The 16,380-nt window shown below is 42.4% G+C and overlaps 1 protein-coding gene across 4 annotated transcripts in view; it reads right to left on the reverse strand.

Annotated features, from left to right (window-relative positions):
- Usp53 (ubiquitin specific peptidase 53) overlaps positions 1-14,373 on the reverse strand; it is a 53,787-nt gene extending 39,414 nt beyond the window's left edge. For 2 of the 4 annotated variants that reach the window (XM_021158980.2, XM_029475182.1), the window contains exons 1-2: positions 14,145-14,373; positions 203-864 (exon numbers count right to left, since the gene is read on the reverse strand). In XM_021158980.2, the coding sequence (XP_021014639.1) occupies positions 203-346 (144 nt within the window). In that variant the 5' untranslated portion in view covers positions 347-864; positions 14,145-14,373. Of the gene's footprint in view, positions 1-202; positions 865-10,479; positions 10,820-14,144 lie in introns of those variants that run through there. The other 2 variants (XM_029475183.1, XM_029475184.1) reach the window with 2 other exon arrangements.
- Between the last annotated feature and the right edge of the window lie 2,007 nt (positions 14,374-16,380).

The following is a 16,380-nucleotide window of genomic DNA, read 5'->3' on the forward strand; positions in this document are numbered from 1 at the left end:
GAGGAACGACCTGGCACTGACTCCTGACTTCATGTATCACACACACAGAAACCTATATGCGCATGCATACAGAAAGAGGTACATACCACCGACACTACACACACAGAGAAGTCGTTCCAGTCAACGAAGTGTTAAAAGGATCATTACATAAGAGTCCCTTAAAAGCACATTAAGAGCTGAAATGAGGAATTGATGGTCTCACCTGTACAGCACTGTTAAGAAAGCAGCTGTTCTGCCCTGGCTCATTTAACAAGCCCACAGTGGGGGCTAGGGACAGCAGACTTCCAGCTTGATAAGCTTTGCCAAGATTGCCGCTAGGCTTCCGTAAAAATTTTACCCAGGCCATTTTCAAGCCACTTCTTTTGCATTAAAGTTAAGTAATATGCTTAGCTTATGTGGTATTCTGGAAAAGAAAATGGGTGATGTCGAGCTGGCCACTTAATTCCACTGCAGTCCACAATAAAGCTGTATGCTTCCAAGTCCATCTTGTTCCTGATGGGCTACAGTTCTGAGGACTTTCATATGTAAAAGCAAGTAAATGTTCAATTGTTGAGAGCTAAGAAGCAACCGATTTTAAATAAGGCCTTCCAGGTTTAATAATTCTTAAAATCTGTAAGTTGGACACACTGATAAAAATAACTTTAACTGCTAAAAATCTATGATGAATAGACCACTGTCGTTAACATGTGAGTCATTAGTCCTGTTGGGCTGAAAACAGAGAAGATTCAAGGTACAGAGCTGGCATCTGCAGGGTTCCTCTGGCCACTTGTTTCCTTTGTTTCTTTAGTGAAGCAGCTTTTCTCTGATTCCGGTGAAGTTAGCAAAGAGGACTCCATATTTCATCAGCATGACCTCAAAGAAAATCTACAAAAAAAAAGAAAGGAAAAAAATTAAGTAAAAGCTGATCAAGAGTTTTTCACTTATTTCACACAGTCATTGAATAAATCACAATTCATCATCAGAAGGATTAGAACAGCATTCTGAAATATGAAAATAAAAACATTTAGATTTTTTTAAGTTGTTAGGATATTAATCACTACCTATGCCAACACTGCAATGTTCAGAGAAAGATATAAGAAAAATATTTTCTGAAAAAAATACATTAAATCTGAGGTTACGGTATTCTGTTATATTAAATAAATTTATGGTCTATAAACAGACTGTCTTTTTTCAAGACAGATTTTATATAAATTGAACTAGTTCCTAAAGGAACTAGACTAAATAAAAATCCCTAGTGAGGTATTCCACTCCTTTTGTAAATGTGTGCTCCTGTTTCAATGGACTTTAAATGTTCAACTGCTGAATTAAAAGCAAGGACTCACTCACTATCAACATTATCAACTAAATTTCCTTCTTGCACTCTTTCATTTAGCAAACACTTACAAATACCACACACTGAACACACAATGAGGAGTGGTCAGACAGTGCTCAGACTTTACAACATCATAAATAACTAGAAGAGTTACCTGTTACGGATCAACCAGGGAAGGGGAAGGAAGCCGGATAGCAAGACAGCGGAGAAGGATTCACTAAAAAGCTTATATCCACATCAAGATTTGAAAGGGGTAAAGCAACCTGAGGGGAAGAATCCCAATTAGTGTGGACAGCAACTTCAGATACTAAACCCGGACCATATCTGGTGTGATGGAGGAACACAAAGAAGCCCAGGAAGGAAGAAAGCACGTGCGAAGGGATGCCAGGCAAGAGAGCGCATAGGGTCTCAACAAATGCCTTGGTACACTTAGGTGAAAGTCACTGCATTCTATCTTCACAGAACATAAAAGATGAGACATTAGGTCAGCCTACCACCACTGATCAAATAGCCACCTGAAACAAAGCACTAAAGAAGAAAGAAGAAAGCCATCAGTCTAAAGAATCAGGCAACAGACCTTGTTTCCGGGCCAGCTTATCAGCTGCCTGGTCTCAGATAAATTCTTCCCATCCCAGAGTCAAGGACTGCTCACCTCATACATGAGGTAACTGTAACTGACCTGCTTAATGAAGTAAAATATTTTTAAAATTATAAAGTATGTTAGCTGTTTCTTCTATTTAACTCTATAATTTGCAACCTTCTCTTAAAGAGATAAAAATAATCCTGAAACACATCATATACACTAAGTTTATAATAAATTCATCCATGTTTGTATAACATTAAGGGAACTCTTTATGTGGTGACTGAAAGAGAATGGTTCCCATAGACTCGCATGTTTGAATACTTGGTCACCGGTTGGTACAACTGTTTGGGACGAAGGAGATGTGGACTTGTTGAAAGAGATGTATCACAGGTGATGGGGCTTTGAGGTTTCAAAAGCCCATACCTGTTTTGCAGGATTTTCCCTGTCCAATCACATTAGGGCAGCAATAGGCCTATGTCTGGGCAGAGAAAAAGGAGGCGGAGCTAAGAGTGTGAGGACCTAAAACCCTCTCCAAAACCCTCATAAAAGTTGAACATATAGAGCTCAAGTGTTTAATCCTAACATTTCTACAGAGAGCTGAGAAGCAGAGACAGGGAATTCCCAGGAGCTCACAAGCCAGCTAGTCTGTCTACAGACTGGGAAGTGGAAGTGAGAACAGGCGTGACCTCTGTCCCTGTCCTCGCCTCCATTACTTAGATTACTTTACATTACTGTCCCTGTAACCATTTTTACTTTTAAGGGAGAAATGGTTCAGCAGTGCGCTCTCTGCCAGAGGACCAGGGCTCAATTCCTAGCACCCACATGGCAGTTCATGGCTGTCTTTAACTACAGTTCCAGGAGTGTGACAACCTAACACATGCAGCAAACACCCGTGTACATAAAATAAAGATAAGTAAAATCATTGATAGGAAGAATTATTTTTTAAAAAAGTTCCTTACAAGAATAAATTCTCAGACTTCATCACTGAAGCCCCCCACCTCCTCTCTAGTCTCTGAAATCAGCTTATACACATATTAGAGCTGTCATCTTGCTTCACTTTCCCACAATTGGGACTAGCTTATGACTCCTCTGGTAAATATAACTGGAGTCTTAGAAAATGTGAACACAGAGAGAATGCAGGCCACTGAGTGGCTCACTGGTTAAAGGTGCTTGCCAACAAGCCTGACAGTCCAAGGCTGATCCTTGGAATAAAGACAATTCCTGTGCTAGTTGTCGTCTGTCGGCCACATGTGTGCTGAGATGTTCACATATAAGCAATCAATATCATGCTCACTTGCTATAAATAAATAAATAAGTAAGCAAACAAGATAAATAACAAAGAACCAAAAAGAGGTAATGAATTGAACTCTTTATAACATAGTAAATGAAAGAGTAGAGGGAAGCCAAATAACATAGTACTACGTAGTTGACAATAATGTGTAAAACGAAAACAAAAAAAAGAAAGAAAAAAATATTTGTGAGCAGTAAATTGAGGTTATAACCATAGATTGATTCATCTCTCAAGACCTATCTATCAGCTTCAATTTACAGTAGATAGGATTAACACAGAGGCCCACAACTGGCCACGGTACAGAAAATCAGAGACCAAATGCTCAGCCCTAAATGGAACAGATATACTGTACCCCATCTTCCAGAGGCTTAGGGATCAATGTAGAAGAGGTTAAAAAAAAAAAAAAGGTGTAAGAACCAGAGGCAGTCTATGACCTAAAGGAGACAACGTGTCTGGACATTGCAGGGAAGATACTATACATATGAACTCACAGTACTTGAGACAGCCCACACAAGACCTCTGCAAGCTCAAGCCACACCAAATCTGAAATAGAGATTAGAGCTGGGCAGGAAGTCCCAGCCCTAGCTGAGGAGCCCTAGCTGAGACAACTGATGGCTTCTAGGAGAGTGAGTGTCTTCTAAGAATGTAGCCTCTGGGGAGTAGAGCACACTCCAAAGGAAGGCCACACACCCAAGAATATCTGGGTTACACAAATCTGTCTTCATGGGTTTAAAGCAACACAGCGTTAGATGGATAGGGAAGGCATTGATCTAGAAAGAATTGAGGGGGGAGGGTACTGTACAAAACTTTCATCGTACTACTAAAAATATTCTTAAGATTTTGAACAAAGCACTAAAAAAGCAATACAAACACACACACACACATCCATAAATACTACTTAAAAGAGGTCTGAATACACTCAAATTCTATCAATGATTCCTAGAAAGAAAAAGTAAATACCTCTAGAACGAGGTAGAACTTCAGAGCTCAACTTGAGAGGTGAAACAAGCCAAATGGATGATGTAAAGTCCAAATATAACATGAATATAACACGGCGACAAAGGGAGTAGAACAGAAACTGTCAGGTGAAAGGATGAATGAAACTAAATTACTGCAAAGGCTATCATGTTAGACAAACCTTCACAGGGCTGATTAAAGAAAAGAGAGATAGAAAACCGATCAAACTGATATTGGAGAAAAGACCATATGGAAGCAGCGAAAACATGGTTTAAAAAAAATTCTCAAAGTCCACACGACTACACAGGAAAATACAGCCCTAAAAGTAATTCAAGCAAAAGTAGAAACAAGAAGACGACTCGGTAGGCGAGGGGAAAACAGAAAAGAGATAAGCATTCTCCCACTGACAGTGGCACCAGAGCTGGATGGAAAGTCCAACGTTACCCAATCTTCAAAGAACCATTATTTCCCAATATCAAATTATCACAGGCCACAGGGAAATAAACTACAAAATGCCCCAAATGAAGGCAACATCATCTTCATATCCAAGTATGGTAAGCCTCAGACCAATAACACAGACTGCAGCTTCTAAACCTTTATAAGCAAGTGTGTCAAAAGAACGGAAGTGGAGCTTCCGTCAGTGGGAGTCTATACAGATGCTTTAGAAAGCACCGGGGAGGCGATGTGGAAAAGAAGTAACACTGTTCATAACAGCCAAGAAGTGGAAATAATCCAAATTCCACCGACTGACGGATAGATGGAGAAACAAAATGTGTGTGGCCACACAATGGAACATCAACCACCACAAGAAGAAATGAACTACTGGTCACATGCTACAGGGAAGGCTGCATATCGTGATCCTGTTCACACAGCACCACAGGGGTTGCTCAGGACTGGAGAAGAAAGGTCTGGGATGGGGGTGGGGTTTGGAAAGGGGTGGCAGCTAAGGGGTACAAGGTTGTTCTCTTTTGCCTTGGTGATAAAATACTCCAAAATCACAGTGATGGATGCACACGTGTGCGAGTAACTAAGAACTACTGGCATGTGCTTTAAATAGGGAATTAGACCATACATGGCTTACACTTCAAAAGGAAAACCTACGATGGCAGTAGTCTGGCTTTCTCTGGTCTGTCTGGAAGGCTGGCCTTCCAGAGCTCGGAGACTTCTTCCTCTTGCTTACTGGAGCGGGAATGCACTAAGCTACAGACAATGTGACTTATATGTTTATTGCCTTCTGGAAGGCTAGAACTTTGGTGCATTCTCTGTAGAGAATGACTATGTAACCATCCTCCAACAAAAAATGTACGACAGTCTTCAGTGTGCTTCCTGGCAGACAACATTTTCACACCACCGTTAAGACTCTACTGGCGGAAGGAGAGTCCTGCATAAAAGCTCACTGGCAGGAGGCCCTGAAATCTCATCTTAACTGTGCTTACTTTGCTTTGTATTTTTTCACTGCAACAAGACTACACATGAGTCCTGAGACCTACTCTGAAATATTAAAGAACACTTTCAATCTCTTCAATTCAGAGGCAAAATGATGCAGTAGTATAGAGCTACCAACGTTACAAAAAATTAAATAGTATTGTTGGTAGACTAAAAGAGAAGTGCTACTTTCTTTTATTGTTGATAGGTTAAAAATACACACACACACACACACTAACACACCCCCTTCAAACCCAACACTGAGAGCTGAACACTGCAGAATAAAAGCATTACATTGTCCATGTGTATTGGGTTCCAGCAGTCAATCATGAAGGAAACAAAGCATTCACCATCAGCAGAGACACACTAGCCTAACAAGGTATTTGCTGAGGCTCTTTCATTACGAGAGGTGTGGCTTGTTTACACTCCACAGCTCCAGATCTCTAACCTTCTCCCACCTTATCATTATAGTAAATACAAGTCCTTAACTGTCCTATACACTGCCTCCTGCTGACCACTTTCTTATGGTGAGGGTAGATCTAATGTATTTGACTTGCTCAAGCCTCACAGTCTGAAAGGACAGAGCAGCTAAGTAGCACACACCCACTTCTCAGCTATGTGACTCTATGGAACTTGTGGCAGGCTGCTCCCAAATCCCTGGAGGAACTCTGTTGGACACACCACTAGATAGCATCCTGGACTCCACTCAAGGTTTGAATATACCAGTCCTCCCCTTCTTGTTCCTCACTCATGAAGGGTACCTCTCCCTCCTGCTGGCCCAGCCCATTCTCTGAGTCTGAAAATGATAAACTGCTTCTATTAGTCCACAAGCTGTGGTAAGATGCCTCCTTTGTCTCCCTGGCTAAACACACTCAAACCTGACTTGTTTCTCTTGTTAAGAGCTCTAGGAGAGAACTGCTATCTCAAACTAACACAATTTGAGCAATGACCACAAGGGTATCACTACACGTAACTTCCAAGAGAAAGGACATTTAATCACACCCAGGTCCTAGATGCTTAGGCACTAGGTTGTATGCCAGAATAAAAACATCATGAAAAATGCACAAGAACCCATGACCCAAATTGCCTAAAGCCCTGTCAGCACAGGGCTTGTTTACAGTCACTCTCCAGAGACACCTTGGAATTAAATTAAAGGAGGGAAAAAAAAAAAAAAAAGCAACAGTGTTTTTATGTAACAATGATCCCATTTGCTGTAAAGCAATGAACTGTGGGAACATGTATGTTTTATACGAACATCCAAGCAATTTCCTTTGTATTTGAAACAAGGCTGCTCAACCAACCTGCCGACGAGGGAAAAACCTGTGCCAAAAAATTTAACTGTGAATTGTACTAGTCACATTTATATAACTTATAAAGTTATCTATGTACACGTGTTCACAATGCAAAAGGATAAGCAAGGAAACTTAACCTAAAGAAATGTAATGCAGTGCTGTTAGGATCGTGCAGGAGTAACGGGGATCTCTCTAAATTCAGTATCAAACTGCTGTAGGAATTACAAGTAAACAACAAACCAAAACTTCAAATTAAAAAACAAAAGTGAGGTTAATATATAGAACTCAGTGACAAAGCAATACACATCAAGCTTCAAAAAAGCTGCTAAAATGCAAAGGTCTGGATGCAACAGAAAACAAGACTGAATACAAATCACAACAATTCAAAGGACTCAAAAATTAAGAAAACAATTCTCTTCAAATAGAAATGAGACAAGGTTGCAAGAACTAAAACCAACAGGGAATGACTGGTACACAGAGAACTACTGCAGGCTAAAACCAAGACCAGTTACACAAGCAGAAAACATGCTAAGACCGCAAATCAACAGACGGAGAAGACTAAATGGTTAGCAACACTTCAGCCTTGGAATACACAGCTAAAACCTAATAGCATATACCCATTAGACTAGCAAAGTTCACAGCAGACTGTGCTGCGGCTTGAGGTAAGTGACTCTTTATAACAGATGCATGTTCAGTGATAGACTAATGCTGGTGTTAGGTAAGTGAGCTTGGTGCATGAGAGCAGTAGATCACAAGGCTGGTCCAGGAATGTGTGAGAAACCCAACGGTCCTAGGTAAGGGGAGATGTCTCACTGATGAGGGGAAGAATAGAGGAACCCGTCAGATATAAAATCAAGGATGAAGGTGCTCACACTGTCCTGCTCTTCTGTCTCCAGGTCCAACTGCTGAGCAGCAAAAAACCAAGGCAAACTACAGGGAATGCAAACCTCAAAGACCTAGGCTGGGCTGGCCATTCACTCTTCTCACCTCATACTGATCTTAATGTTATCACACACTACTATAGATTTCTTACTCTATTTTTCTCTTCTGCTTATATTGTGGTCAGTCAATACTTAGTAAGAAAAAAATTAAACAGTTTGGGAGATACTAGTATCAATTCATTTTCACTATCTGTATTTTTATATCGAGGATTTAAAAACTAGCCTGCTTTTCAGAGTCATGGTTATTTAACAAAATTCATTCCTCTAATGTATAGCTGAATGAGTTTGACATGTAATTACTACCACAGCCAACTGTCTCCAATCTCCCAAAAGCTCTCTCAAGCCTCTTTATAGCCATAACCTTTTCTTTTCAGTATGGAAAGAAGTAGAATAAAATGCACGCCTACACGTACACATACTCACATACTTTATACCCTACTGTCCAAAACCTGAAGATAGGCAAGATACAATCCACTGATGGCATCTATGTTTTCTGACACAGATGGTGATAGATTGGGGGGTGGGGGTGTGTGTAATCTAATGACAGAGTCTTTAAAGGCAACGAAAGCTTTTCTTCAGCTCATAGGGAGAAGGTGGACAGATTTCACCCCTGCAGGGTAACAAGGATGGAGTCCACATGAGGAGTGTGGGGAGCTTTTAGGACCAGAGAATTGAAATTTTAGTCCTACAAGGAAAAGAATTTGCCTGTTAGCAGATTCTTCGCTGAGGACTCTGCCAGCCAGAAACCTACCCACCATGTGATACTCTGACCTTAGCCTTGGGAAACCAGCGACAGAGACCTTGTTGAGCCCATCTGGATTGGGTCACTAAAATTATGAAACTATAAAACAATTAACAGAAATGATTTTAAGTTGCTAAACTTGTGGTAACTTGTTATACTATAACAGAGAACTATGATACCCAACTAAAACAAACATATTTCTGCTTTTGTTCCCAGAATTTCAATTTTCTAGAATTTCACACAAATGAAATCATATAATGTTTATTTCTCTTGGAAGAATGCTTTTAAGTTTCATCAACTTACTGCACAACTCAGCAAGTTGTGTTGTTGTGAAGTAACACACCCAAATTTATATTTCTGTAGTGTTTCCAACTTATATTTACTGTAAATAAGCGTGAGCAGTTGAGTACAACTCTTTCTGTAGTCTGGGTCCCCCCCCCCATTTCTCTTGGGAATATATTGAGTGGGATTACTGGGACGTATGATTGCTTATGTTTCACTTCATTAACAAAGAAACAAAGAAACAAACAAACCACCAGACACACCATACGCTTTCAAACCCTTGCATCTGGGAGCTATAGCTTCAGCTGCACCAGGTCTTCACCAACAATTGTTGCCTCAATCTCTTATATTTAGAGATGCTGTGGTCTATAGTGTTGGTATGTGGCTGAAACACACATTTCTAGAACAAGTGATGCTCAGCAGCTTTTCACATGCTTAGGTGCCTTCATGCCTCTCGGGAAAGAAATTACATTCAAGGGGCTGGACAGATGGCTCAGTGGTTAAGAGCACTGACTATTCTTCCAGAGGTCCTGAGTTCAATTCCCAGCAACCACATGATGGCTCACAGCCATCTGTAATAGGATCAGATGCCCTCTTCTGGTGTACTCACATAAAATAAATCCTTAAAAAAAAGAAAAAAAGAAAAAGAAATTATGTTCAATCTTCTGGTCACAATCTTACTGTATGCCTTATTGACCTTTAAGAATTCTTTAATTTTGAAGAATTAAGTTTTGATGAAATCTAACTTATCAAGTTTTTTAGATTTTATATGGCTGGCAAGAGCTTACCTTCTTCAAAGATGGTGCCTTCTGGTATCCACACGTGGGAGAGAGATGAGCAAGATTACTCTAGCCTTTTCATTCATGAAGGTTTTGCTGTCACAACCTAATGGCCTCCCCCAAACCTCACCTGTTAACACTACTGCACTGGGGTTTATGTATCAACTTAGGCATTTTAAGGGTTCACAAACATTCACACTACAGCAACCCTCTAACTATACCTACCCTCTAACCTCACCTCTAGCCACCTGATCTTTGCCTTGTCCCATTCCAGCATACTGACTCCTTATCATTCTCAAACATGTATCAAGCAAATTCCTACTCTTGAGAGCCTTAGCAGTGGTACCCCTGTGCCTGGAATCCTAGTGTTTCCCCCATCCTCCTGTCTTTACCTTCTGTTCTCTCCAAAGCCTCACCTTCTAAATGTAGCCTAAAATTAAAGTTGCAAGCCATATGACCTCCACCTTACCTTCCCAACTCCCCCTGGCACTTTTTACCTTCTAAACCACTATGTAATTGACCTATTGGATCTCTTGTTTACGATCTCCTCCTCTCGATTCTCTGCAAATGTAAAGCAAGTCCCAAGCATCTTCTATATTTACTGGATGAATCTGAGAGGGAAAGGTGAAATTCTAAATAACAAGTGTTCCTAACAAAGACTACCTATAAGAGTTCATCCTTTTGACATTGAAATATGATGTTGTCGTCTACAAACATGTCCAGTTGAACTCACAGCTAGCCTGGGACTAGCCAGAGAAAGTCACAGAAGGGGCATCTTGCTATTGCTCATGTCTTTAGTCCCTGAAATGCTCCCAGTTTGCCTTAGCATCTCCTGTCTGCTCAGTCGTCATCTTAATCTTAAGGTGATGGCTTACCTATCTTCATATTCCCGTAGTTATACTGTCTGTGGTCTATAGCAACACAGTGCAGCTCTCCGGATGTAGCTCAGGATGAAGAAAGCCACCATCCTCTGTCAAGTCGGAAGCGACTCCATCAGTGTGGTGTGGATGGAGATTGATAGGAGAAAGGGAGAAGCAGAATCTTACAGAAGGGAGAGAGTAAGAGAAGGAAACAGTCCACCACCCTTTCACCTTTGCAAACTCAATGTAGGGGTGCTGGTCATGGTTCAGAATAGCCAGAAGTGAAGCTTAGAGGAGGAAGAATTCACAGCTGGAAGTGGCTGCTCATTCCTACTAACTCAGCACTAAAATATCCTAAACTAAGGAGGCTAAAGCATTGGGTTTGAAGCCAGCTTAGGCTACACAGCGAATTCCAGAGCATACTGAATTATACAAAAATTTTGTCTCAAAACGTGACCCCCCCCAAAAAAGAAAATTTTCTGACATGATTATGTAACACCTTACTAATATTTGAATCTCTAGTATCTAGTACACAGAATATGTTAGAAAAGGTTTACTAAGAAAAACCTGCTAACCCAGAAGAACTCAAATGCTAAGTTAGAAACAGTATTCTTGGGACTAGAGATGGCTGAAGAGTTAAGAACGGTTGTTACTTTCCCAGAGGATCCACATTTGATTCCTAGCACCCGCAGGGCAGAGCAGAATAGTCTGTAACTCCAGTCTCAGGTGATCTGCCTCTGGCCTCTATGGGTAGCAGGCATACAGATGGTACAGACATATAGGCAAAATACCCATCCAACAAGAAAAAAACAACAAAAATCCAATAATGTTCCTTAAAACTTTCCCCACCTTTAATTTTTTTACTGTTCAATATGATAAACTTCATACTATCACAAAGATGTCATGCTATCTCAGATATTTATTTACTAGTGTAATTAAAGATAGGGCTGAGGTTCTCATAGCTCTGTGGTCACAGCACTGGCCTACTATGGGCAAGGCCCATGACCAAGTTCAATGACCAGCATCAAAACACACACACACACACACACACACACACACACACACACACACACACTGGCACCCGCAAAGCTTTGAAAGGTAGGACAGTGAAGGTTTACATAAAATTTTACTTTCCAGGATACAAATATGAATACATGAGGAAATTTGAGCCCCGTGGACTCTTCCTGTGGCCTAATACAGGCTCCTCTGATAGCATTTTTTAAAAAGAAAAATGTTACAAAAAAATCAGCCACACAGAAAAGCAATTATATTAAGATGTAATTCTAAGCCTTATATAGTACACCTATAACCTCAGGGCTTGGGAGACTAAAGGAGGAGGATTACAAACTGGAGGTTAACCTAGGCTACACAGGAAGACAACCAAGTACATAAATAACAAAATTATAGACAAACACTACATTTCTGATCATGGACCACTAAGAAATTGGTATACAAATACGTGTTTGTGTGTGTGTGTGTGATTCTTATTAAAAAAAGAGAAAGAACTCAATTACTTGCCAAGATTAGAGTGGTATATAAAGTTATTTAAAGTTCCAAGAACTGAGCCGGGCGTGGTGGCGCACGCCTTTGATCCCAGCACTCGGGAGGAAGAGGCAGGTGGATTTCTGAGTTCGAGGCCAGCCTGGTCTACAAAGTGAGTTCCAGGACAGCCAGGGCTATACAGAGAAACCCTGTCTTGAAAAACCAAAAAAAAGAAAAAAGAAAAAAAAAATCCAAGAACTCGTAAAGATTTATGTATGGTTGAGTAGTTACACCTATTTCTTGTTTCTATTATACACATACATGGTAAAGGAGCATTTGAATAATCATTGCAACACAAAGTTAATATTCTACCATACCAATACTACATGTGTATCGTCACTAATGTCTACCCTGCTTTCCAGGACGACCCAAATCAGCACATGTCCATCCTTAGCACAAAATCTCAGGAAGAGCCTCATACCATAGCGCACTATGTTCAAAATGTTGGCATGTGCAATATATAAGCTACCAAGCTTTCTGTAGATTGTCGTTAGGGTCTGTAATTAGGTCACTCCTTATAGTTAAAGCTGTGAAATAACAAGACTGCTTAGTATCTCAGTAACTCACCTTTGCCAGCTAACTTCAACGACCACTGTATGGTCGTATCAGAAAGTTGTAGAGTCAAGCAAAGTCCTTGATTCATTCCTTCTACAACTACAGACTTCCAACATAATGGAGCTGTGTCTAATGAAGTTATCGTCTAAAAGTGCACATCACCCCTTAAAATAGATCAAATTTCTTGTCATTTTTAAACTTTATTCTGTTAAAACAAACTTCCAAGCCACTGCACACTAAAACTGCATTTCTCGACACTACATAGTGAAAATAAACTTCTGAAAGCAAACAATATAAGAAATATTTTGAATCAGAGTACATAGTGAAACTGTAAGGGCATTGTGTGTGTGTGTGGGGGGGTGCTTTCTTACTAAAGGGCAAGAATAAGTAGAAAATGTGTCCTACCACTAAAATGGCAAACTTTTATTTAAAAAAAAAAAAGTGACGCCTTTAAAGTAATGAACTGTTAGTGCCAAGTATCATGAGTTCGATAGACAACTTTATGAATTAAAAAAAAATCCTAAGGAAAAGGCTTGTTTGGGGGGGGTCTCTTGTTTTTTATCCTTTGGGAAAAATACTTAATACATTGATTCGATTTACAAACTAAACAAATCACTTGTGTAAGTTTATAGCAAGTTGTCCAAAGGAGCTCATTTTAACTAAAATATAAGTCAAAAACCTTATTTTCCATACAACTCTCGCCCGCAGAAAATCTATTAGGAATTCTTCTGACAATAGCAGATAAATCACACATTACTTTTGAAGACCCTTTCTTCACTATTTTTTCCTTTTTTCTTTAACAGAATAGGATGAGGGATCTCTGCCTCGACCATCATCGACACAGAATTGAAAACAACAGAAAATAAAACTGACAAGTTATCAATGTCACCAATCCATCATCACTTCGTGTCAGCACTGGCTCCACCTTTTAAAGGTGAAAATCAGCGTGCCTGGTCTTAAACGCTCCAGGGCTCATCACAAAGAACTTAAGTTTACAGCCCATGTACCTCAAAAGTAGCCTTGAAAATATATTTGGAGGAAAGAATATGTTTCCAGCTATGGAAGACCGCAAGCAGATGAGGACGTGCAGTACATTTTTGCAAGCATTTATCGGGATCTGCACGGAGAAAACAAACCCCAGCAGAATAACAAAACCTCAAAACAGGCTCAGATTGCAGGGCTTCAGATCCTCCCGGTTACACCTGCGCAGGCACTTCCTGTTCCCCCGCGCCGCCGGCGAGTAGTTTGGTAATTGTACCGTAAACCGCCGTTTAGAAGCTAAACATTAACTCCGTCCGTCAGTCCAGCTTCTGAGAAACCAACCAAGCCAAGATTCTATCACATCCAATCCAGTGTGCTCCGCCAAGGAAGGACGCCAATCACGCTGGAGCCCTGGTGAAGGCTCAGTGCTCGGGCAGCTGTGGGGCTGCACCGGGAACCGCAGGAGCCTGGCCAGCGCATCCCGACCCGGCCCGATCCCGCCCTCAGCCTGCGGCCACCCGGGTTAGCGCGCCCGAGCGGGGCCAGGCCGTGGGGACCGAGAGTCCTCAGCCCTCTGCCCAGCGGGGGCTCCCGCGACTCACCCCAAGCTCTACCTCCCGGCGCCGTAGCCCTTCCAGTCCCACTGGCCCGGCTCCGCCTCGCGCCGACACCCACAACGTCGTGACAGCCGAAGCGACACGCACAGGGACAGACGGCCACACCGCCGCTTTCAGCCGCCAGACCCGCGCAGAGCATGCGCGCACGCCCAAGACCCAGGGGCCGGTCTGGGCAGTGACACCTGCGATCAACAGGTCTCTGGACCCCGCCCTCCCCCGCGTCAGGACGCCCCGCCCCCTTGCGCCGGGCCCGCCTCCTCGTCTCGCCCCGCCCCGCCCCGCCCCCGCACGTGAGTTCCCGGCTTTCCCGCGGGTGATGCTCCCTTTCCGAGGGCTTGTGCGAGGCGCGAGATCCCGCGAGAGCAGGGCTCCGGCTTTTCCCCCCTCATCCCCGGACGCGGGGGTGGCGCGCGGGGCGGGCTGTGAGGCGGGACGTGGCGGATCGGCGAGCGGCTGCGTGGTGGGCTGGGGACTGCGGCGGATTTCCACGGCAGACGCGGGCGTCCCGCCGTCGTCCGCCTTGGTTGGAGGCTTTGCAGCCTGAGTGCGGATGCGCGGGGATCTAAGCCGGGGTTCTGTGGGTTTCAGCCATTGCTGGGTCGGCACCCCGGCGGTCCCCATGGGGACTCCGTACGGTCTGTTTGCAGTTGAAAGGTGTCCTTTGGCGCGAATGTATTTTCCCTAAGTGGGGCTTTCGTGACTACTAATAAAACGAACGTCTTCATAACCGTGCTGACCCAGTTAGTATTTGTCAGAAATTTTGGCAGCATCCTCTCCGCGATCTGGAGCAGGTTTTGAGTTGCAAGCTGCTGCGCGAACCAGACTAGCCTTTGTCTGGGAAACTTTTATTTGAGATGATAGTTAAAAGGAAAAACAAAACAAAGGGGAAAAAAAAAAACCCTGGCTGACGATTAAGATGACTCAAAAAGGTAGATGTAGGTTTGGAAGACATTTCCAAAGCTGGCGTGAGTCGAACATAAAAGTTGACTTAGATGAACTCAAAGGGGACTCCAGTTTACCTGAAGAAATCGCATGAGGGAGACCCTGCAAGTTGATGGGTGGCATGCAGTGAGGTTATTGTGCTTGAGACGGGATCAGCGAGAATATTATGTACCACATAAAAGAAGTAACATGAAGCCTTAGACGCTGTCCTCAACATTAACATTAAAACCTCGAGGGGAAGGAGCCGGAGAAACCAGCTCTTAGGAATGTAAAGAATTGACTCCATACTATTTCCTCTCGGATGCACTCTGTTTTGAGGTGTTGTTTAATATATCTTCTGTCACCTCTTTCCCACCATGGACGTAGCCCTTCAGCTATATTGTGTATTCTCGGATGTATTTTACGTGAGTGCCTTAAATAGGTCTTAAAATAGACCTAGGAACAAGCAGTCCAGGTCTAGTTATGTTAATGTCCTACTCTTGACGTAACAAGATCTGAACGCCTTGTTCCCCCAGAAAAAAATGGTAGGTAGGAAGGTCACAGTGTGGTTGTATTAACTCAGAATTACTGTTCCTCGCTGTGAGGTGTATGTTGGGGGTTAGATTGAAACAGTCCCTGGGTGAGCAGACCTAAATTATGAAGGAACCATCTTCACCTCATTGGTTAAGGGTTCCTACGAGGGAGTAGTAGCTCTGGTGTGTCAGAGAATACACTAGATCATCTAGGTGAAGCCCAGGTGCACTTCCTAGTACCAGCATACCTCTTTCTGACGATAACTCAGACTGAGGAATGTACTACCCTGTGGCTAAATTCCTGCCTCTGCGGACTGGTAGGAGTAGCAACATTCTGTCCAGAGGAACTGGGATCCAGTAGTTCCTGGAAGTCATTATAGCTAGGTGTGGTAAGTCATGGCTGACTGGGGTGGGGTACTGTGAAATGCAACAGGGAGAAAAGGCAGCTAAGAGACTGAGGCAAAATTAGATTCTAGGCGAAGTCTTTTACCTATAAAAACATTCATGAGGAGGTCTGACAAGTAATTGCATATTAACTAAGCCCTAGAGAGCAGGAACTATCCTTTTTTTCACTGAAGTTCTAGAGCATAGTTGAGTCTGGCCGCTATGAAATCAAAATAGCCCTCTGGGGAGTGAGGCGGTTTATAGGAAAGATAGGGAAAAGATGCAAGAGACAGATATGGGAGGGCTGCTGGTTATTATCACACCAGCAGGGAGTGTATGTCTCATAGCCTTTATATACCAGTACCTTGGGAAGCAAAGCCACA

Source organism: Mus caroli, chromosome 3 (genome assembly GCF_900094665.2).
Source record: "Mus caroli chromosome 3, CAROLI_EIJ_v1.1, whole genome shotgun sequence".
Taxonomy (NCBI): Eukaryota; Metazoa; Chordata; class Mammalia; order Rodentia; family Muridae; genus Mus; species Mus caroli.